Here is a 24,129-nt window from a genome sequence, read left to right as displayed (position 1 = left end):
GCCAATGCCCATAGCCTCCCCTATCAAATGCTTCTCTCATTTGACAATTTTCAAGTGATTTAGGGAACAGAAGACTCCGTTAGAATGTGAAACCTGGATATGAACAGTAAAGGAGAAGATTGGAGTTGTATTTACAAAGGAAAGGCATATATATATATCTATATATATATAGATATATATATATATAGGCATATATATATATCTATATATATATAGATATATATATATATATGCATAGCACCAGATTTTTCAAGTAAGCAAGTTCAGCGTCAAACTAATCCGAACCAAAATTTCACATTTGTAAACTCTCCCCCTCACTTCCCCAGCGGAGAGCTGTGGGATGTGTCAGCTTGATGCTCTTCACTAATGGTGTGAACTCAAAAGGTAGTTTTTCTGCAGCTAAACGGATTCCAAGTCTCAGATATCCCCAGGACAAGTGTGCTGCCCTCTACTGGCTTTTACAGACCAAATCTGGAACCATCCATTTTTTCCTTCTTTGTAAGTGTCTAGAGAATTGCTTCCTTTGTGACAATGTGTGCAACCATGCACACACACATACTGATAATCTATAAACGATTCTAATAGCCAAAGGATACTTTTTATCAGGAATTACCCAAAGAAAGTGATTTTTGAAATAATGGGACTAAAAATATTTTTTTAGAGTCTCTTTGATACCCTTGGTGCTTAAACATTCAATTTATTGTCTGATTTCTGGATATTTCTGGATTTTAGATTCCATACACTTCAGATTCTGAAGGCTTATTGAAAAATCCAAGTTCCTCAATATGGGAAATTCTATCTGGCTGTACTTTGAGAGTTATTCTTTTTCTACTTTTGAAAAAATATTTTGAATATTTTATATATATATATATATATATATAATATTAACAGAATACTTCAGGGGGTCATATTCCAGATAAATATGACACAATCTGCATCATCCCCAATATTTTAGATATTAAAATAAGGGTAAAATTTGGAGTAAGTTGTCTGACATATTTCCCAGCCTAAGTGTTCATGTAGCATATTAAAATTTAAGTTGATATTTGGTTTGGTAAGCTATCCCTGTGTACTGTATGCATCTGTTAGTGATAGAGAAGATTTTCAAATCACGGTATATTGAACCTGATTTTGCAGAAGCAGACTTGGAACCTCTCCGGCTCTCCTTCCACAAGGCTCAGTGAGTCAGTCTGGGCAGCGCACACCTTTGCTTTCATTCACTCACTGCGGTCAGGCTTAATGGTACTAACATGCAATCCTAGCATAACACGGACACTAGCACTGACGTTTCTGAATCATTCCCCCAGGTAATAAAAATATATATATAGATAGATATACATATAGAGATCTGCAGCTGTACTAATTACTTCAAATAGCAGCAGACAAGGAAAATAAGCACTTAATCACTTGCTTCGTAAGTTTAAGTTCATTTTGTTTGCTATATTAAGTTTAAAAATTAAAAAAATATCAACTTACTATAAACAATTTAAAATATGTATAATACAACTTCATGGTCAAAACATTTGAATAGTCTATGAAAACAGGAAATACTTTGATCTTCCATTTGTTTAAGTTCCATACATGATTTTTCAATGCGTCTCTTCCAAGAGAAACCATGAAACGGTTGTCTTATTTTGAGAAGTAATTTTGTTTAGGGATTTCCTCATCACAAAAATACTTAATTACTTGTTACAGGCGAAGTAAAGAAAAAAAAAGGAAATGGGAAACAAAATGGCTTTCTCCTCACTTGTCACTCTTCTCTTTTGAAAACATTCTGTACATAAGCTATCTGGACTTTCGGAACCCATTTACAAATGCATTTCCAAAAACTGAAGAAAAAAAGTTTAGAGTCTTCAAGTGTTATTTTATACATGGACTATACAATACATATCGAAAGTATACACACACGTGCATATCTTAAAGATAAGGTTCTCCAAAGGTTTTTCGACATTCCATCACCCCTGTACTTGGTGGTCTATCACAGTTGTGTGTACTCTTGACTTGACTTGGTGTGAGGCGATCATATGCCATCTTGTATTCTTTATCAAATGCATCTGCAAAAATTCACAAGGAAATAAGGGCATTCAGCAATTTATACTCAATATTAACAACAATCAGATTTTTGTAATATTACAGAACTAGAAAATTAGAGGCCAAGAAGGAATCTCTAGGTCACTTCTGCCCACTAAAGGACTACAGAATTTCAGAGCCCAAATGGGGACCTTAAAGTCCTTAGCATTTTATTATTTTTTATTTTTTTAGAAAGAACATTTTTAGTTTTTATTTTTTAAGATTTATTTATTTATTTGACACAGAGAGAGAGACAGCACAAGCGGAGGGGAGAGACAGAGGGAGAGGCAGACTACCCGCTGAACAGGGAGGGAGCCCGATGCGGGGCTCTATCCCAAGACCCTGGGACCATGACCTGAGCTGAAGGCAGATGCTTAACCAACTGAGCCACCCAGGCGCCCCAGTCCTTAGCATTTTAGAGCTAGATTACACAGACCAATGAAATTTAAAGTTTTAAGATGCCTTCTTTTTAAGATTCTTCTTTTCCAAATTTAAAAATTGTGGTAAAATATAGATAAAATTTACCATCTTAACCATTTTTATAGTTTGTTGGTATTACAAACCTTCATAATGCACAACCATCACCACCATCCATCTCCATAACTCTTTTCCTCCTGTAAAACTGAAACCCTATACCCATTAAACAATAATTCTCTGTTCTCCCCTCCCCCACCCTGTCAACTATCATTTCTACTTCTGTATGATTTTGACTACTCTAATAACTGTATGATTGTCTTTTTGTGACTGGCTTATTTCATTTAACATAATGTCCTCAAGGTTCATCCATGTTGTAGTATGTGCCAGAAGTTCCTTCTTTTTTAAGGCTGTATAATATTCCATTGTATATATAGACCCCATTTTGCTTACTCATTCATCCTTCAATGAATACATAGATTGTTTCCACATTTTAGCTATTATGAATAATGCTGCTATGAACATGGATGTACAAATATCTTTTCCAGATCCTGCTTTTAATTCATATGATCCAGAAATGTAATTGCTGGATCATATGAAAATTCTATTTTTAATTTTTTAAGGCAATTGCCATACTGTTTTCTAAGCAGCTGTACCAATTTACATTCCCAACAATAATGTACAAGGGTTCCAATTTTCTAGATCCTCACCAACACTTGTTATTTTTGTTTTGTTTTGTTTTGTTTGATAGTAGCCAGCCTAACAGTTAAGGTAGAGCCCCACTGAAGTTTAGATTTGCATTTCCTTAATAATTAGTGATGTTGAGCATCTTTTCATGTGCTTATTGGTCATTTGCGTATCTTCTTTGGAGAAATGTCTATTCAAGTCCTTTGCCCATTTTGAATTGGCTTGGGTTTTTTTTGTTGAGTTTTAGAAATTTAAAAAATCTATTCTGGATATTAATCCTTTATCAGATATACAATTTGTAAATATTTTCTTCCATTCTGTGGGTTGCCTTTTTACACTGCAGATACCACCTTTTGATGCACAAAATTTTAAATCTTCATGAAGTCCAATTTTTGTATTTTTTCTTTTGTTGCTTGTGTCTATGGTGTCACCTCCAAGAAATCAATGCCAAATCTAATATCACGAAGGATTTTTGTCCTGTTTTCTCCTGAGAGTTTTATAGTTTCAGATCTCATATATAGGTCTTCAAGCCATTTTGAGTTAATTTGTTTTATAAGGGGGTCCAACTTCATTCTTTTGCATGTGGATATCCAGTTTTCCCAGCACATTCGTTGAAATGACTGTCCTTTCCCCAGCGGTACTCTTGGCACCCTTGTCAAAAATCATTTGACCATATATGTGATGTTTTATTTCTGGGCTCTCTATTCACTTCCATTGGTCTATATGTCTGTCTTTATGACGCTCTCTATTCACTTCCATTGGTCTATATGTCTGTCTTTATGACGCTCTCTATTCACTTCCATTGGTCTATATGTCTGTCTTTATGACAGTACCACACTGTTTGGATTACTGTAATTTTGTATTAAGTTTTGAAATCAGTATTGTGAGTCCTCCAGGTCTGTTCTCTTTTAAGATTTTGGCTACTTGGGGTCCCTTGAGATTTCATATAAATTCTAGGATAGGTTTTTCTATTTTTGTAAAAAACATCATTGAGATTTTGATAGGGACTGCATTGAATCTAGAGACTGCTTTGGGTAGTACTGGTATCTTAAAAATATTAGTCTTCCAACTATATGAAAATGGGATGTGTTTCCATTTATTAACGTCTAATTTCTTTCAGCAATGTTTTGCAGTTTTCAGTGTATAAGTCTTTTGCCTCCTTGGTCGAACAAATTCCTAATTATTTTATTCTTTTTGATGCTACTGTAAATGGAATGGCTCTCAATTTTATTTGTAGGTTATTCATTGCTATTAGCAGAAATAATGATTGATTTTTGTATCCTGATCTTCTACATGCAACCTTGCGGAAATCATTTATTAATTCTAATAGTCCGGGTGGTTTGGTTTTGTTTTTGGAGTGGAACATTGAGGGTTTTCTATATATATAATCATGTCATCTATGAATAGAGATAGTTTAACTTCGTCCTTTCCAATTTGGATGCCTTTTATTTATTTTTCTTTCCTAGCTGCTCTGGCTCGAACTTCTAATATAGTGTTGCCTTGTTCCTGATCTTAAGGGGAAGCCTTTCCATTTTTCACTATTGAGTATGGTGTTAATTTGGGGTTTTTTATAAATGCTCTTTATCAAATTGAGGACGTTTCCTTCTATCCTAGTTTGTTGATTTTGCCAAATGCTTTTTCTGCATCTACTGAGATATGTGTGTCTTTTTCTTTTTTTTAAGATTCTATTTTTAAGCAATCTTTACACCCAATGTGGGGCTTGAACTCACAACCCTGAAATCAAGAATCGCATGCTCTACTGACTGAGCCAGCCAGGTTCCCCAGAGAGATGTGTGTCTTTTATTCTATTAATATGGTATATTACGTTGATCGAGTTTTGTATATTGAACCAACACTGCATTCCTGGGATAAATCCCAGTTGGTTGTGGAACAGAAACCTTTCTAAATGTTGCCAGATTTGGTTTGCCAGGATTTTGTTGAGAATTATTAATACGGGATATTGCTCTGTAGTATTCCTTTCTTGTGATGTCTTTGGTAATATTGGCTTCACAGAATGAGTTAGGAAGCACTCCTTTTCCTTCTACTTTTGTAAGAATTTGCGAAGGATTAATGTCTTAAATTCAGGCTGCTACAACAGAATACCAGAGACTGGGTGGCTTAAGTGATGAACATTTATTTCTCACAGCTCTGGAGGCTGGAACAACTAAGATCAAGGCTACGGTAGCAATATCTGGTGTCTGGTGAGAGTGCTCTTCCTGGTTTGTCTACGGCTGTCTTCTCCCTGTATCCTTAACATGGCAGAGAGAGGGACAGCTCTCTTCTTCTTTTAAGGATATTAATCCCATTTTGGGGGGCTCCAACCAAATGATGTTATTGCTTCCCAAGGGCCCTACTTCCAAACACCATCACGTTAGGGCTACATACGAGACAGATAGGACACAAACATGAAGTCCATCACAATTAGTGTTAATCCTTTTTTAAACATTTGATAGAACTCACCATCTGGTCCTGGGTTTTTCTTTCTGGGAAGCTTTTTGATTATCAACTCAAACTATTTACTTGTTACAGCTCTATTACGGTTTTCTATTCTAGAGTCAGTTTTGTAGTTTATGTCTTTGTAGGAATTTGCCTATCTCTTCTGGGTTATTGAATTTGTTGGCATGTAATTATTTATTGTACTCCCTTATAATTCTTTTTATTTCTGGAAGGGCAGTAGGAATATCCTCTCTTTTATTCCTGATTTCATTAATTTGAGTCTCCTCTCTTTTTCTCCTAGTCTAACTAAAGATCAACTTTATTGATCTTTTCAAAGACCCAACTTTGATTCTGATGAGTTTCTCCTTTAAAAATAGTTTTTCCCGATTTTTTCTTTATTTCATTATTTCTGCTGTAATATTTATTATTTCCTTTCTTCTGCTTGCTTTGGGTTCAGTTTGCTCTTCTTTTTCTGTTTCATAGGTTATGTAGGTATTTACATATAAGTTCCTACATGATTAATTTTCCAGTTGAACATTAGAATCATTTGTCAAGTTTCTTATTTTTAACAGTTTCCAGTGTTTCATAACTATTATAGTTTTTTTTAAAGATTTTATTTATTGGGGCACCTGGGTGGCTCAGTTGTTAAATGTCTGCCTTCGGCTCAGGTCATGATCCCAGGGTCCTGGGATCGAGCCCCGCATCGGGCTCCCTGCTCAGCGGGAAGCCTGCTTCTCCTTCTCCCACTCCCCCTGCTTGTGTTCCCTCTCTCTCTATGTCTCTCTCTGTCAAATAAATAAATAAAATCTTAAAAAAAAAAAAATGGGCGCCTGGGTGGCTCAGTTGGTTGGGCGACTGCCTTCGGCTCGGGTCATGATCCCAGGGTCCTGAGATCGAGCCCCGCATCGGGCTCCCTGCTCAGCAGGAAGCCTGCTGCTCCCTCTCCCACTCCCCCCTGCTTGTGTTCCCTCTCTCGCTGTCTCTCTCTCTCTGTCAATTAAATAAATAAAATCTTAAAAAAAAAAGATTTTATTTATTTATTTGACAGAGAGAGAGATAGTGAGAGAGGGAACACAAGCAGGGTAGAGTGGGAGAGGGAGCAGCAGGCTTCCTGCTGAGCAGGGAGCCCGATGCGGGGCTCGATCCCAGGACCCTGGGATCATGACCCGAGCCGAAGGCAGACACTTAACAACTGAGCCACCCAGGTGCCCCTCACAACCATTATAGTTAAAAAACAAATATTCTGGGCACCTGGGTGGCTGAATCGATTTAAGCATCTGATTCTTGATTTTGGCTCAGGTCATGACCTCAGGGTCATGAAATTGAGCCCCAAGTCCATCTCTGCACTGGGTGTGGAGCCTGCTTAAGAGTCTCTCTCTCCGGGCGCCTGGGTGGCTCAGTTGGTTAAGTGACTGCCTTCGGCTCAGGTCATGATCCTGGAGTCCCGGGATCGAGTCCCGCATCGGGCTCCCTGCTCAGCAGGGAGTCTGCTTCTCCCTCTGACCTTCCTCCTTCTCATGCTCTCTGTCTCTCATTCTCTCTCTCTCAAATAAATAAAATCTTAAAAAAAAAAGAGTCTCTCTCTCCGTCTGCTCTCCCCCCCACCCCCGGCCACGCACATGCACGGCTCTTTAAAAAAAACCCCAAAACCAGAAAAACCCCAAAACCAAAAAAGCACAAATATTTACAACATTCTGCTCAAAGCCCTCTGGTTGCAATTTGAACCCATTCATTCTTTTCCTCTTTTTATTATTTTAACATTTTATTTTATTTTTTTTGAAGAGTTTTATTTTTTTATTTTTTATTTATTTGAGAGAGAGAGAGTGAGAGAGAGAGCACAAGAGAGGTAGGGTCAGAGGGAGGAGCAGACTCCCTGCTCAGCAGGGAGCCCGATGCGAGACTTAGTCCCAGGACTCCGGGATCATGACCTGAGCAGAAGGCAGTCGCTTAACCAACTGAACCACCCAGGCGCCCCTCTTTTCCTCTTTTTAATGGAAAGTGCAGCTCAACACATTCATACAGTATTTATTTACAAACAAAATTATAGGTTAAACACAGTTACGCTTCCATTAGCCTTCTCCATCAAATAGTCCTTAATTCTAAATAAGTTTTACCTTTCTTACTGGAACTTGTCCAGATTTTTCCACCTTTATTTCAACTAGGAAACCCATGACTTACGGTAACTTCTGAGTACAATGTTCCTTGGTTATATTTCTCTGGGTCATACTTTTTTTTTCCAAACAAACATACCAAACACTGATCTCTTCTGGGCTCAGATTTATAGCTAAAATGTTTAAAAGCCACTTTAGTGTAAAGCCAATTTCCAATTCCTAGCTTTTAAATGAGCAGATTTATTTTCTTTCTGACCAAATCAGCCTCTTTGTCCTTTATTTTTTTTAAGTTTATTTATTTTTTTTTAGTAATCTCTACATCCAATGTGGGGGCTTGAACTTATGACCCCCAAGATCAAAAGTCGCAGGCTCTTCCCACCTAGCCAGCCAGGAGCTCCTCTTCGTCCTTTAAATGTTGGTTTTGTTTAAAATGTCAAACCTAAGGCACCACCTGGTTTCCCTTGTATTCTTGCATTAGCTTCTTAACTGCCCTTTTCACAATCTGCTGGGTTCCCACCCAATTTGTTCTCCATAGACTAGAGATCCTGGTAAAACACATATACGAACATGTCTCTCTCCTGCCTAAGAATCCCCCAGATGTTTCCCACTGCATTGAGGATTCCTTCCAAAATACTTGGCAGCACCTATGAGACTGCATGATCTAGTTCCCACCTGTTTCTCCAAACTCATTTCACCCCATACTCACTCCACCTTTTCTCGTTGAACTCTCTCTTCCCTGGCCTTTTGGTTACTCAAAAATAGCAGACTCTTCACTTCAGGGTCTTCCTGCAAACTTTAAAGTTTGTGTGTTTTCTCCCCCACTCATATTCTGGCTAAATTCTCAACTTACTGCCACTTCCTCTGAAGCCTTTCTTATTTTTAAACTTGTCTGGCCCTGAGGCACCTTAGACTTGGTTCCCGGACACATTCTCCACTCCCTCCTGGTCACAATGCACTTTAGGTACCTTCCCCTATGGTCCAGTCTGCCTCTCAGCAGAAGCCTCCATAAACAAACCCTTTAACATCCAGGTTGTCCCTCCATCAGTCCATCCTAATACGAATTACTTACTCATTTATATTTGTTTCCAGATTTGCTTTTTTTCCCCCTTCCCATTATTGTTCTAGTCTCCAATCCTTCCCCTTGGGTTTCTAAATTCTCCTCGGGCATCAACTCTGGGTCTACACAGAAAGTGATAGTTTTTTGAGGGACACCCAACATATATAGACAGTGAAGAGCTTTGCACCCAGAGAGGACCATAAAGGACAGGCCATAAGAACTCAGATGCTTCCAGAAACCTTCAAAGAATTGGCAAAGGAAGTTCCTATCAGGTCTGTCATCAAGCAGAGAGTCAGAGGAAAAGGGCTCTTGGACTCATGAAATGGTAAACTCCTTTAAGGTACCAGTAAAAGTACCTATGTAATAATCTCCAAGCAGCTCTCATAGAGGAGGAGTAAAATTTTGCGTGGGGGTTAGGGTCAGAAAAGAAGTGTGTTTGTAAATTCGGCTCTGGTTGGGGAAAGGGTGCTTAACGGCACCACTGCAGGGGGCGTGTAATGCTTGCTTTGGCGACAGCAAAGTGAATGACCGACTGCTGAGATAAAGACAAGCCTTTCGTACTGTCCCTCTCTCACCATTACTTTAGGGGGCCAGGACATTTATTTTAAAGTTTAACTAAATTTGACTTTTCTGTAGAATGTGCTCAGAAAAGGTTAACCCTTTTAGATAATGAGTGCATAAAAAAATACTACCCCTTACCTAGTAGTTCCGTTCCATAAGATGCTTGCCATCTCACCCATACGCATCATTGCTTCTGGATTCTACAGGTCCTCTCTCGGCACCAGGGCTGACAATTCCCAGTGACACAGGTCACCTTTGGTCAGAAGGCACCTGATACGCCCTTGAGATACCCAGTTAGGGATGGCTGCCCCAAGCCCTCTACTTCATTCACTAACTCCTACTCTTCCCCACCCTCTAGTGAACTTGCTGGGAAGCCAGTGCTGCAGGCTAGGCTCCTGTTCTCTGTTCACGTTCCACACGGTCTGGCTGAGCAGCCTGTAATAGGGCATAAGCTTATTATATATTGTCATCATTTTGAGGGGTGCCTGGGTGGCTCAGTCGGTTGAGGGTCTGACTCCCTCGGTTTCAGCTCAGGGTATGATCTCAGGGTCCTGGGATCAAGCCCCGTGTCCTGCTCTGTGCTGAGTGGGGAGTCTGCTTCTCTCCCTCTGCCCCTCCACATGATCTCTCTCTCTCTCTAACAAGTAAATAAATCTTAAAAAAAAAAAAAAAAGAAAAAAAAAGTCAACCAAAGTGTTGACTCGCGCTAAATAACCAGATATGTTTTTGTTAAGACAATATACAGTCACCTAAAAAGTATGGCCGATTACAAATTCTCTCTTTAACTGGGAGTGGGTTTACTTAAGCAGGGCACCCACGTTAGATGCCAGTCAAGTCAGAGGACTTATGTGTATCATTATCACTTTCATCAACTTATTCACATTATAACTTTTCAGACAAGATGCCAAAACTCTGCTCCAGGTTCTCAACGCCTAACAGCCACCCCTTTCTTCCTTTTTTCTACCAGGGGCTATTTCCGCCCTTTCCTGAGACTTAGGAATGGCAACTGAAAGGGAGCCCAAGCACAATCACTGGGAGAAGGAGACGATCAATCAAAAAAGTTTGGGCCCTCCTGAAATAGATATTTAGCTACCTTACATCCTTCTGAAATGACAGCAGTCCCTATCTCATAGGGCTTTTGGGAGAATTACAGGAGATAATACACGGGAAGTACTTGCTACAATGTCAGGTACACAGTAGGCCTCAAAAAATGTTAGCTTTTATCATTTATCATTGATATAATATGACCAAAGTATCTAGTACATTAAATTAAAAAAATCAAAGGAAGAATTCTTCTAATATATTAATATAATTTAATATTACAATAATAAATATCAAAATAATAATAAAGACTACCAATATAAAAATACTTCAAAAATGATACCAAGATATATAAACATTACATGTTAGATATTATGCTGGATTACCTATATCAATGTTTTCTCTTCCCAGGGCCACAAGTGAGAGAAATAGTATTTCTCTATACAAACTCCTAGGAGGGGGGAAGGAGTGGAGAAGATATTACTATTCATATAATCTCTACATTCTATACAAAAATATTTATGCTAATATAAGCATGAAGTAATCAAACAAATTACTAAGCCAATAATACGAATCCGCGTAGAGGAACAATGTATTCATTTAAGACAGACTTACCTCTGTCTTTTAAAATGAGGACATTTATTCAGTGTCTCTAAAATTTGACTCATTGGTCCATAGACATCATTCATTTTAATGCTTTTTACCATATTTTTCAATAGTTCCTGGTTAAATGAATTATCCCCTTTTTGCAATAAATGGACCATTGGATACTTCTGGGCTGTAAAAGAACAAAAGAGCAGATGAAGGAAAATGTTCTACGTGTAAAGGACAATATAATTAAGCAGCAACTGATAGTTAATCAAGAAGCTACAAAGCACTAAAAACAAATTAAGGGCAGTAGACAAAGGAACAGAAATCTAAGGATGAGAAAGAAAAAAAGGAAAAAAATAAGACACATAATGATGAAAACAGGCTTAAAGCTTTCTATGGCCTCAAATAGAAAAAAACTAAAAATGCAGTTTTCCTTAATACAGCCCCTGGAGGAAATTCTCAATCAGCAGCCTGGGATGGAAACAAACAAATATGTAAAAAGAAGAAACTGGGACAAGCAATGGGCTAAAAGCGAACTCCACAAAACATAACCCCTCCAGCACATACACAGCACCACTCAAAACAAAACAAAACAGAACAAAAAAACCCTTGGCCTCCACGGAAGATAGCACTAAAAACATCAAACTTAACACTCACTCTCAAACAAAAGAGTACGATTTTGACCTGTAAGACAAAAAGTAGTAAAGTAAAATAAAAGTTAGTTATACATTAGTTTACTATTGCTATTTAAAGCAAGTAGAGATTACTCTTCCACAGACGAAGTCAGCATTCTATGATAGCACTTACTGTGGGCATTCCAGAGGATGTACAAGGGCTGTCCCGGATCCTGATGTAATTTCATATTGTCCCATAACATTTGTATTAAAACATATTTACTATCCTCAGACATACAGTGGCGAGGAATCTGTGTTGAAGAACAAACAGATATTCATTAATGATCCTTACCTGATAAGTTTTGTAAATATAAAGATCCTTATATGTGTGCAAGAGAGAAAAGAGAACAGAAAATGACTGGTTTGTATGCATTTTATCTCGACGGAAGGAAGATGGGCTGAATTGAAAAGCTAATGATCTCTGAAGTAGATTTTTTTTTTTTAAGATTTTATTTATTTATTTGAGAAAGAGAGAGAGAGAGAGAGCACGCACAAGCAGGATGAGTGGCAGAGGGAGAGGGAGAAGCAGACTCCCTGCGGAGCAGGGAGCCTTGATGCGGGGCTCGATCCCAGGACCCTGGGATCATGACCCAAGCTGAAGGCAGATGCTTAACTGACTGAGCCACCCAGGTATCCCTCTGAAGTAGCAGATTTAACCAAATCAGTAAGAAAGGGTACCACAAAAGGCTAACATTAACCAGCTTATGACTGAGGGTCCCCAGAAAAATGAATCCCGGAGCCTCATTCTACATCAGTCCAAGACCCTACCCTAGATAAGTCACTGAGTTAACCTCTTGGTCATTCATTTGTCATGTGCTGAAAATCCAAACCACATGCACAATCATAGACATGAGTACAAGTAGGCAGAAAAAGTTCCTGAACTTAGAGATGTTGCGATTTAGTGGTGGTGATGCATATGAAGAAATAAAACACTTTTATGTAACAATGGATCAAAAATACAAGTAAACACATAGTTGTTTACTAGTTAAGCAAAAACTCAGAGTAAAGGACTGAAGAGAATGGTAGCACATGCCTGAACTAGGAATTACAAATATCCTCCTAAACATGTGTAAGGCTTGTTTTTGAAGGAGGTATGAGACATGAGTGGGGCCAAATCACAAACTCTTCTGATAAGAGTCATTGACAGTTTCTTCTTGAGGTTATAACAAAAACACAGCCCATTTTGTATCAATTTTATAAGAAGGCTACAAAACATGATTTTGTCTTACTGCTAGGCTGTAAGAAGAAAAACTATCTGTAAATGCAACGAAAACAATTTTATTGATCTAATGATTCAGATGGTTATTTAAAAAACTTCGCATAAAAATTACTTTTTTGTCATTGAGAATATGCAAATATAACATTAGTGATGGTAGCATTGCCTTTTAGTTAATTTTCATTTTCATACCTTTGAATACTTGTTACAATGCTCAGAAGAAAGAATCAATCCAGGTAAGTTACTGGGTAAGTCAAGACGTCTAAAATACCATACAAGGTTCCAAAACACGATTGGATGATGGTCCACGAAGTCTGCCACTGTTATTGCATGGTCGCCTTCATTTTCCAGTAAGCTTTCAAGCTCCTTCCATACCACTAAAGGACTAAGATATGGAACAGTGATAGGATCTGGACTGGGGAGGTGCCACTCTAATCCTAAAGAATCCTGTTGAATAAATAAAAAAGCATAAATGGAAAATACAAGATTGACGATACTAAATCAATTTAAAAAATTCCTATCAATGATTTCCATATAAGTAGGAAATACTAGAATTGTATCATGGGACTAGAAACTCTTCTTGATATATTATAAAACTGAAGCTAATAAGGCTATATAGGACAAGGGGAACAAAATCATATGTAAATCATCAATGTCCAAATTTTAAAAAACACCAAAATACATACGGTAGCTCCTTGTAAAGTAGTTGGCAGGCTGCCTGTAGGAATGAGCTTCTGGCCTCCAGTGTCTTCCTTATCCAAGGGGCCATAAGTACTAACACTCCTGGCCATTGGAAATATTGGACATTTTGACATAGCTGTTTTTGATCTATCAGCAGGGATCTGAATACTTCGGGCATATGTATTTTCCAGCAGTTTAGATTTGCTTGGGCATTGAAAAAAGAAAAAAAAGCATATCATTGTCTAGATTTACTTTATTTCATCCAGAACAACCAGATCTTTAGAATCAGAGCTGGATACACAGCAAAGTAAATCAAATAAAGATGTTAGTCAGAAGTCGGCTGGGGAATAGGACATATTTTTAAGTAGTCTAATCATGTTAAATTTCCTTTTTATCCAGTGAACTTTGAATATTCAAAAGTCATTCATTTATTAAAACATTTAGTGGACAACTGTTACACATCAGGAACCCCAGTAGGCCCAGAGGATACAAAGCAGAAAAAACAGGCACCTATTCCTTCAGGAGTCACAAGCTAGGGGGACCCGGTCAGAGAAAGGGCTCCACTAATCCTACAAGCACATAGGTTTGCGGCTGTGCTGCCTAGGCAAGCAGGATCAAACAGGTCATGCCAGCCGGCCAGTACCCCACAGGCATTTTTTTCCTGCACATGCCATTAACAATATGACTTCACCTGCCCCGTTATGTGTATGATGCACCTGGCACTTCTCCAAAATGGAGTCAACTTCTGCATTTGTTCTGAGTGTAAATTCACTTATATTAGGCTTACTGTAAAGTCTTCCTTTGATTTTACAGTTCCTCTATCAGTTCTAAATGTTTTCTCAGGTTATTAAATATTCTAAAGCAGAAGTAAGTTAGGACTGATTTAATTCCTAAAGAGACAGGGATAAGAGAAAGATGTTCACTGTAAACAGGTGTTCTACAGAATTTTTACTTTTTTTCTTTTTTTTTAAGTAGGCTCCACGCTCAACATGAGGGGCTCGAACTAATGACCCTGAGATCAAGGGTCGCATGCTCTACCCACTGAGCCAGTCCAGGTGTTCCAGGTGTTATTTTTACTTTTAAAACACTAGTAAACGTTATCATATAAGAATTCTACAGCTTAAACTCTGGGGATTCATAAAGCATAAACTATAACTGTTTAAACATTTAGGTTATTAGAGAATTTTAAAACTTTTAAGTAGGGGAAAGAACTTAAGATTATGAATCTATCATACATGGAAATTTGAGAGAGAGAGCGTGCACACGTGCGAGGAAGGCAGAGGGAAAGGGAGAAAGAGAATTTCAAGCAGACTCCATGGCCCAGCGCAGAGCCCGACGTGGGGCTCGACCCCATGATCCTGAGATCATGACTTCAGTTGAAATCAAGAATCGGATGCTTAACTGACTGAGCCACCCAGGTGCCCCTAGAAATTTTAAATGGTCAGCTGATTTTTCTGTCATTTTCAGAAACATGTGTAATACATGTTAAAATATAGTTCCACATAATTATAATTACCTATTGAGATCAAAATTCCCTTGAACAGAGATAACAGATGTGTCAAGACCAGAGGCTGATGTTGAGATACAAGACTGCCTTGTCTGAGTTGAAAAGGAGGATGGAAAATGCATATTTTCTGTAGATGGGCTTGACTTCAGAAAGTACCTGCAATGTGAATTAAAGGAACTTTTTGAGAAAAGAGATATTCTAGGAAATATGATCCTTAAACATGAAGGAAAAAGAAAGCACAAATCATTACCTTCCAGGCCGTCTTAAATCTCTTATTTCAATATTCAGAAAGGGCAAGAAAAGATTGCCACAAAATGGGCATGTAGTATTGAGATTTGAATCATCTGCTGTCCAGCCAGCCATGATTTCCTCATCATGGACGAGACAATCACATGTTCTACACCGAGAACAACTTGAGATAAGAACCTGTGGGAAAAAACAGCACTTTATAAAGCGAGCCTGTTGGAGATATTATGAATTAAAAACCACTTCAATCCATAAATCTATTAGAAAACTAAAAGTCAGGCAACCCTTTCAGGACCCCTCTCACTCTTGAGAGCTTTTTCTGTATTTTCACTTAATAAACTTCTGTCGCTTTACTCACTCTCAAAAAAAAAAAAAAGAAAACTAAAAGTCAGAAGGATTCAGAAGTTACAAACAAACAAAAAATAGATTACATTCAGCTAAATCGATTTCAAAATTTTTCTCTGAAAGGGAACCTTGCATTTAAGAAAGGAAACCTTACCCATTATAGTTACTACAGAACCTGCCATGGTTTTATTAGTGAAAAAGTAAACCCAAGCATTAATTTGCTAATACCCAAAATAGGTATTATTTTTACATATTATGTAAAATTTATGTACATATATACATAAAATATGTACATATTTTACATATAATAATTACATATTATGGGTCCGTGTGCTACTCATAGTGTGGTCACCAGACAAGTGTGGGTCCACAAACTCTTTTCGATTTGTGATGAGTAAAGAAATTGAGAAGAGGACTTAGAAACCTTTAAAGCAGGGGCGCCTGGGCGGCTCAGTTGGTTAAGCAACTGCCTTCGGCTCAGGTCATGATCCTGGAGTCCCGGGATCGAGTCCCGCATCGGGCTCCCCGCTCAGCAGGGAGTTTGCTTCTCCCTCTGACCCTCCCCCCTCTCATGTACTCTCTCATTCTCGCTCTCTCAAATAAATAAATAAATCTTAAAAAAAAAAAAAAGAAAGAAACCTTTAAAGCAATTGGTCATTGCTGCAATATCTAAGTTTGTAATCAATACACATTTTCACAAGAACATCAGCCAGGACAGACTGGAAATTAAAAATCCCAAAAAAACCCTGGTCTGTCACTAAAGACAGTTTAAGAAGTGTTGCTATCGATGAATGTAAATGCTGTCACTACATGAATAAAATATAGAAATTCCTGAAACCATGAGAAACTTCATCAATTGTAATATCTGTGCTCATCATTTATCTTCCAGCTACAAGCAAATCTATTTTCCAAATTTATACAAACTGGCCTGAAAAAGCAACAACACTCACAGATGTATTTGGAAGCAATTTTTATACAAAAGTTTGGGAAAACTTCTAAAGTGTAAAAGCGTAACTCTTTCACTGCAAAAAAAAGAGACACCCAGCAACATCTCCAGCAGATAGCCACGTCAAACTGATACAAAAAATGAAAAACATGATGGGCAAAGGGGACACAAATGCCAAAACAGCTCCATGTCCCCTCATCCTAAAAGTGTGCTTGCATAGCAGAATTGGTTTTTAAGAGGTTCAAATGTGAAATAAAAGTTCAAAAAGAACATAGAGATAATCAGGGAAACTAGAAATACTGAAAATGGAAATGCTTTTGTACGTTGATAAACCCCGAAGGAGGCGTGGGACTTTCCTAAACAGAGATGAAGTAGTATGACTTTGGTATTCTGAAATACTGGCTATTTTACGTTTATTCAGCTGCAATATACATTCTGAAATTTTCAGAAGCTACATATTGAACTTTTTGTTACTCTACCCCTGACCATGAATACGTAAGGAACATAAGTTCTAAAAGTAGTGTAAGTAGTACAGGAAGACGCTCTTCGGATTAAAACTGTACCTCCATTGCATAGTTCTGGAAGATATTTGTATTACTTGTGTTGCAGGAAGGTGCCACTTCTGATTTCCCAGGTAAGGCAAACTTTGACAGGGATCCTGTTCATTATTAAAAAACAAAGAGCAAAACCATTACAATGAATGAGAAAGGATATGAAAATCTTTTACCTCCATAAATTCTGATAAAATGTCCAACTGTTTTATTCAAAATAGCAAAGGTAATTTAAGAAAAAACCAAAAAAGGCACACATTTTTGTTTTGACTACAAACTTAAGGAAGTGTGCTCTGATTCTACAGCTTCCCACATGCTAGGGGTGGGAAGCCCTAGCTTCATTACTCACTTATGAAGTTACTTTGTGGGTACGGGCTCATCACTCACTTATGACATACTTTGTGGGTACAGGCTACAAGGCATTCCAGTTATTTTAATTACTAATTTGCTGTTTCTCTTTTTCCATGTTTAAAATACAAGAATGTGTGGGCGCCTGGGTGGCTCAGTCGGTTAAGCGACTGCCTTCGGCTCAGGTCATGATCCTGGAGTCCCAGGATGAGTCCCGCATCGGGCTCCCTGCTCGGCAGGGAGTCTGCTTTGTCCTCTGACCCTATCCCCCCTCATGTGTTCTCTCTCTCTCAAATAAATAAATAAAATCTTAAAAAAAAAAAAACAAGAATGTGTTTAGTTCTAAGGTCTAAAACATATAAAATAGCGGGCGCCTGGGTGGCTCAGTTGGTTAAGCGACTGCCTTCGGCTCAGGTCATGATCCTGGAGTCCCGGGATCGAGTCCCGCATCGGGCTCCCTGCTCGGCAGGGAGTCTGCTTCTCCCTCTGACCCTCCTCCCTCTCATGCTCTCTGTCTCTCATTCTCTCTCTCTCAAATAAATAAATAAAAAAAAAAATCTTAAAAAAAAAAATAAAACATATAAAATAGCGAATTTTATTTCCAATTATAAAAAGATTTACTGGCAATTCTCTGTCTTCTCAGGATCTTTTAAGATCTGGTACAGTAATCTTGTTCTTAAACATGAGGAGAGAATTTCCAAATATATTCTTATGAGTTATGGATATTAGTAGGTATTAAAACAACAACAAAAACAACAAAAAGTAAGGGGAGTTCTGTGGTCACATCAATTGTTGACAATGGCTATATCTTGTTAATAAAACTAGAGGTAATTTACCTTTTCTTTTTCTTTTTTCTCAGTAGTTACTAAATGTTATGCATAAACACATATTTTTATAAAGTAAGGGTAAAAAAATAAGTAATGGGATAAACTTCCAGTTCACAAGAAATAGAGAAGACAGGAAAAAACATGTTAAACACCAAAAGGCAGAAGAAAAGTTATTAAATTTCCTTATTACTTGCAACCCATTGACAAGTCCTTGCGGTGGGCAGAGTGACATTCCTTTAGGGACCCAACTGCTTGGATGGTGACACTTTGCTAAGGGCAAAAGGTAATCCTAACCTGACCCCCCCCCCGCCCCCCCACTCCTGTAAGTCTACTTTAACATATAAAAATTCCTTTGGACACTTCCTTTATCTCTACCTGCCCCCCACCCCATACATGTTGGCAATTATCCCCCAAGTATACATCTGAAGGGTCTCACTGAGTAAGGGACAGACGGGGTTAGGTAGGGAGAGATAGGTAGGGGGCTCACAGAAATCCCAGAAATGCTGAGGCATAACAAAACCAGAGATAAGGGAACAAACCAGACCACCCTGCCCTGGGCGTCAGAGGTGGGGTCTTTAACGGCAGTCACATTGTGACCAACAAAGAATAAGGAGACCCTAAAGAAGAAGTAAGCCATTAAAGATGTTATCACCAGCCCTTACTCAAACCAAGATGTCACAAGAATGTTAAGGCCACAAGCTCCCTGGTCAGTTCTATAAAAGACTGTCAGTGGAGGCCCATGTTGGCAACCCTGGTGGGACCCCTCTCACTCCTGAGAGCTTTTGTTGTATCCTTGCCTAATAAAACTTTTTATCACTTTACTCACTCTCCTTTGTCCACAAGATTCATTCTTCAACTCCGTGAGAAAAGAACCTCTCTCTCTTCACAATCATAGGGATGCAATCAGCATAATCCAGATTAATGGCCTGATTGCTTCAGTAAATAAATGACAGTGGTAAAAAAAGATAGCTCTAGAACTACCACCACAGGTCCTAGGCCCGTTTCACAGATGGGTTGAGAGGGACAGAGAGGGCTGAAGCCAACATCAACCTGTAAGCTGCTTACAGCTGGTGGTAATTGCAGTACTTTCCCTGGACGGTTCCCCACAACCCTCTGTAATCCATCTCTGCTAAAGCTAGTTCAGAACTGCTTTCTTGTACCTTCTATCAGGCTTGACTAATGAAATCATTTATGTGGGCAGCCTCCCTTTTACATCGAATTAATCTAGAGCACAGAATATTCACTTTATAAATATGAATCAGGTTGTGAGGTTTATCTCTTAGCATAACAAATTGCTCTTGTATGTTAAAAAAAAAGGGGAGGCGAGCTAATCACCCGATTTCTTCATGAATGGATGACAAGGGGGAGAAAAAGAGAGGGAACAAAGAGGAAGTTAACAGACATATCAGCCAAATGCAACAAGGGGACCTTATCTGGATCCAACTTGAACAAACCACCTATAAAAGGAGCTTTATGAGATAACTGTGAAAATTTAAACTAAATAAATATTTGATATAAAGTATTATATCGATCAAAACATTAAAAAATGTAATAGCATTACAATTATGTTTTCAAAAAATGAATGCTTCACAAAAGATACATAGTGTACGTGTACCAAACAGACCATGCTAACACAGTGTTAGAAGAGAATGTTTATCTGTGAAGGGGGCAGTGACCACATGTGTGCATGAGAGAGGTTCTGGATATTGTTAACGTTCTGTGTTTTGATCTAAGTGCTGGTTACTCATGTGTCCTCAATTTCTGAAATGTATTTACATACATAAAAGTGTACACATTACATGCATAACATTAATAAAATTAAAAATGTTTATCAAATACATAATTAAAAAAATGTTTAAATATTTTTTTTGAAAAGAAAAACCACTGGCCTAAAATGGCATCACTTAGGCTGAGTTCCCAACAGGGGCTTAACACCTAATCTAATTGCAGTTTCAACTTCCTCAGAGTGTAGTCTTAACCAATCAGTCAGGAATTTTCTGACCAATGCCTGGGAGTTTGCAACATGGGCCCTCTCCATCTCGCAAAGGAAGATGAAGTAATCTGCATGATACACCCCCTGCACTTCCCCCTAAGGGAAAGTGACTTTGCCTGGACTAGCTTTCTCTTTTGCTAATAACTTTCTTGCCTCCCCTTCTTCTATAAAAACCGTCCATTTTGTACAGTTCTTGGAGCTCCCCTCTACTTGCTAGATGGGATGCTGCCTGATTCATGAATTGTTTAGTAAAGCCAGTTAGATCTTCAGATTTACTTGGTTGAATTCCATTTTTTTAACAATATAAAACATTAAAGTCCTTATATTTTAGAGCTACATATGGAAGTATTGATGAATAAAATTATATGCTGTCTGGTATTTACTTTAAAATAATCCAGTGGGCAAGGAAAAAATAGTGGGACTACAGGAGGGGGAAAGATAAAACAAGATTGGCCATTTTTTGATAACTATTGCAATTGGGTAAAGGGTAAATGGGTGTCCATTGGGCTATTCTTTCTACTTCTGTGTACATTTGAAAGTCCCTACAATAAAAGCTTTTTAAAAGATCAGAGGTGCACATCAAAAAGTATTATAATGCCCTTGCTTCCCTTGCCTTACTTATCAAACTCAACACCCAAAGAACAAATAATCCAATCAAGAAATGGGCAGAAGACATGAACAGACATTTTTCCAAAGACATCCAAATGGCCAACAGACACATGAAAAAGTGCTCAATATCGCTTGGCATCAGGGAAATCCAAATCAAAACCTCAATGAGATAACTACCTCACACCAGTCAGAATGGCTAAAATTAACAAGTCAGGAAACAACAGATGTTGGTGAGGATGTGGAGAAAGGGGAACCCTCCTACACTGTTGGTGGGAATGCAAGCTGGTGCAGCCACTCTGGAAAACAGTATAGAGATTCCTCAAAAAGTTGAAAATAGAGCTACCTTATGATCCAGCAATTGCACTACTGGGTATTTACCCCAAAGATACAAATGTAGTGATCCGAAGGGCTACGTGCACCCCAATGTTTATAGCAGCAATGTCCACAGTAGCAAAACTATGGAAAGAGCCAAGAGGTCCATCAACAGATGAATGGATAAAGAAGATGTGGTGTACATATACAATGGAATATTATGCAGCCATCAAAAAACCCGAAATCTTGCCATTTGCAATGATGTGGATGGAACTAGAGGGTATTATGCTAAGCGAAATAAGTCAGAGAAGGACATGTATCACATGATCTCACTGATATGAGGAATTCTTAATCTCAGGAAACAAACTGAGGGTTGCTGGAGTGGTGGGGGGTGGGAGGGATCGGGTGGCTGGGTGATGGATATTGGGGAGGGTATGTGCTAGGTGAGCGCTGTGAATTGTGTAAGACTGCTGAATCTCAGACCTGTACCTCTGAAACAAATAATACATTATGTGTTTAAAAAAAAAAAAAAAAGAAGATAGTAGGAAGGGAAAAATGAAGGGGGGGACATTGGAGGGGGAGACGAACCATGAGAGACTATGGACTCTGAGAAACAAACTGAGGGTTCTAGAGGGGAGGGGGGTGGGGGGAGGGGCTAACCTGGTGATGGGTATTAAAGAGGGCAGGAATTGAATGGAGCACTGGGTGCTATATGCAATGAATCATGGAACACTACATCAAAAACTAAGATGTAATGTATGGTGATTAACATAACATAATAAAATAAAATTTAAAAAAAAGTATTATAATGCATCCATTCCTCACACCATATCCTAGGATAAATTTCAAATGGATTAAATATCTAAATCGGGGGTCAAATCCACTTGTGTATGGCCACAAGCTAAGAATGGTTTTTACATTTTAAAGTGTTAGAAAAAGAAAACGATAAAAAAGAATATGTGACAGAGAGGTGTGTGGTCCACAAAACCTAAAATATTTAAGATACGGTCCTTTACAGAGAATTTTACAGAAAATGTTAAAAAGAAAATCAAAGAAGTGTCAGAAGAAAACACTGGTGAACCTAGGGAAGGGGACATCTTTCCTAATATCTCCAAATCCAGAAGCAGTAGGGACGCGCTAATAAATTTGATGACATAAAATTAAAAACTTCTGTGTGGGGGGGAAAAAAAAAACAAACCATGCACAAAAACTTGACAAAATTGGAGAAAGTAGCTGGCAATTACCTAAGAGACAATGTGTGTGTATATATATATATTTGTATATATTTATATATAAAAAGAGCTAATAAACCTTAAAAATAAAAAAAGGACCAACAAGTAAAATGTAGGCAAAGGACAGTCCATAGAAAAAGAAATACAAATAGTCATTAAACATATAAACAGTACTCAATTTACAAGAGGAATATAAATAATAACTAAACTGAAATACAGTCCTCATTGATCAGGTGGCAAAAACCCTAAAGTCTGCAGAAATATTTTGTTGACAAGGCTGTGGGGAAATAGGTATTTTTATATACTGCCAGTGGTAATTCTAACTAGTACATCCCCGAGGAAGGCAACTTGGCAATATCACTTCAAGAATTTGTATCTTCCAAAGAAACCCTGGCAAAAATATAATGACATATATGCATCATAACATTTATAATAGTCAAAGACTAGACACTTAATGCCCATCAGTAGGGAAGTGATTAAAATAAACTCTGGGGCGCCTGGGTGGCTCAGTTGGTTAGGCGACTGCCTTCGGGTCAGGTCATGATCCTGGAGTCCCTGGATCGAGTCCCGCATCGGGCTCCCTGCTCAGCGGGGAGTCTGCTTCTCCCTCTGACCCTCCCCCCTCTCATGTGCTCTCTCTCTCTGTCTCTCTCTCTCAAATAAATAAATAAAATCTTTTAAAAAAATTAAAATAAAATAAACTCTGATACATCCACAGATGATTAACTATGCAACCGTAAAAATGAGTAAGGGACAATGCAATGTGATGATATGGAATGATCTTTAGGATATATTGTTAAGTGAAAAACACAAGGAGCGGGAAAGTACGTTACTTTCTGAGTTAGAAGACAAGGAGGTAGTAAGAGCACTCACTCACATATCCCTATATTTTTAAAGAAACAACAACGGAAGGATAAACCAAAATAAATAAAAATGGTTACCTCTAGGCACAGGGAGAAAACAAGATGAAGGGGTGGGGATGGAAGGTAGACCTCTCTAAAAGTACCTTGGTTCTTACTGTTTTGACTTTGGAGCCATGAGAATATTTTACAAAAGTAAAACAAAGGAAAAAAAGTAAAGGTACCACATATAACTGCAGTATGACCGAACTGGACAAACCTTCTAAGGAGGCAGAACTTTCCAGACTTGTTCTGCTGAAATCAATTCCCTTAGTTCCTGAAGTGGCACTGCTCTCTTGGGAGGAAGTGGCTCCTTCCAACTCATGGCAAACATCTTCATCTGTTAAAGAGGTAGATTCAGAATCCTGGGCTCCCACTGAAGAAAGACTGGTACGATCAGAACTTTGATCCTAAGGACATAATTATAAGCTTAATTTCCTTCATATTTAAATTTAATTATTTAAAATGTCACTCCTAAGGCAGAGGAAATGCTTAATCACCCAGATGATCAGTTAATCAACATTATAACATCTACAGAAAGAAAACAACCAATTTTACATGGGCTACTAATTTGGACAAACATGGGTGGGAAATCATTTAGATAGCATTTTTAGTTGGATCAAAGTAGAGATACCTGTTGGTAAGATACCCTTGCTGACTTTGAAGCTTCATTTACTGTTCATTTTCCTCTCTGTGAATCCCAGCCCAGGATGATACCATTAGAACTGCATTTTATTCTTTTAAAATTTCATGTATGTTTACATTTTATTATTTT

General features: G+C 38.2%; 1 protein-coding gene across 7 annotated transcripts in view; it reads right to left on the bottom strand.

Annotated features, from left to right (window-relative positions):
* Nucleotides 1-260: 260 nt before the first annotated feature.
* The window catches only part of DENND4A (DENN domain containing 4A), a 163,261-nt gene continuing 139,392 nt past the window's right edge, over nucleotides 261-24,129 (bottom strand). For 6 of the 7 annotated variants that reach the window (XM_064570277.1, XM_064570276.1, XM_064570278.1 and 3 more), the window contains 10 exons: nucleotides 23,575-23,764; nucleotides 17,147-17,241; nucleotides 15,297-15,472; nucleotides 15,056-15,202; nucleotides 13,545-13,743; nucleotides 13,051-13,305; nucleotides 11,776-11,893; nucleotides 10,993-11,155; nucleotides 10,764-10,828; nucleotides 261-2,054 (listed from right to left, as the gene is read on the bottom strand). In XM_064570277.1, the coding sequence (XP_064426347.1) occupies nucleotides 1,918-2,054; nucleotides 10,764-10,828; nucleotides 10,993-11,155; nucleotides 11,776-11,893; nucleotides 13,051-13,305; nucleotides 13,545-13,743; nucleotides 15,056-15,202; nucleotides 15,297-15,472; nucleotides 17,147-17,241; nucleotides 23,575-23,764 (1,545 nt within the window). In that variant the 3' untranslated portion in view covers nucleotides 261-1,917. The remainder of the gene's footprint in view (nucleotides 2,055-10,763; nucleotides 10,829-10,992; nucleotides 11,156-11,775; nucleotides 11,894-13,050; nucleotides 13,306-13,544; nucleotides 13,744-15,055; nucleotides 15,203-15,296; nucleotides 15,473-17,146; nucleotides 17,242-23,574; nucleotides 23,765-24,129) is intronic. The other variant, XM_064570280.1, reaches the window with a different exon arrangement.

Source organism: Mirounga angustirostris, unplaced genomic scaffold (assembly GCF_029215605.1).
Source record: "Mirounga angustirostris isolate CCGP_5_RB_7025 unplaced genomic scaffold, mMirAng1.0.hap1 SCAF_9, whole genome shotgun sequence".
Taxonomy (NCBI): Eukaryota; Metazoa; Chordata; class Mammalia; order Carnivora; family Phocidae; genus Mirounga; species Mirounga angustirostris.
Note: the sequence above shows the minus strand (reverse complement) of the source record. Positions and strands in the feature narration are given on the sequence as shown.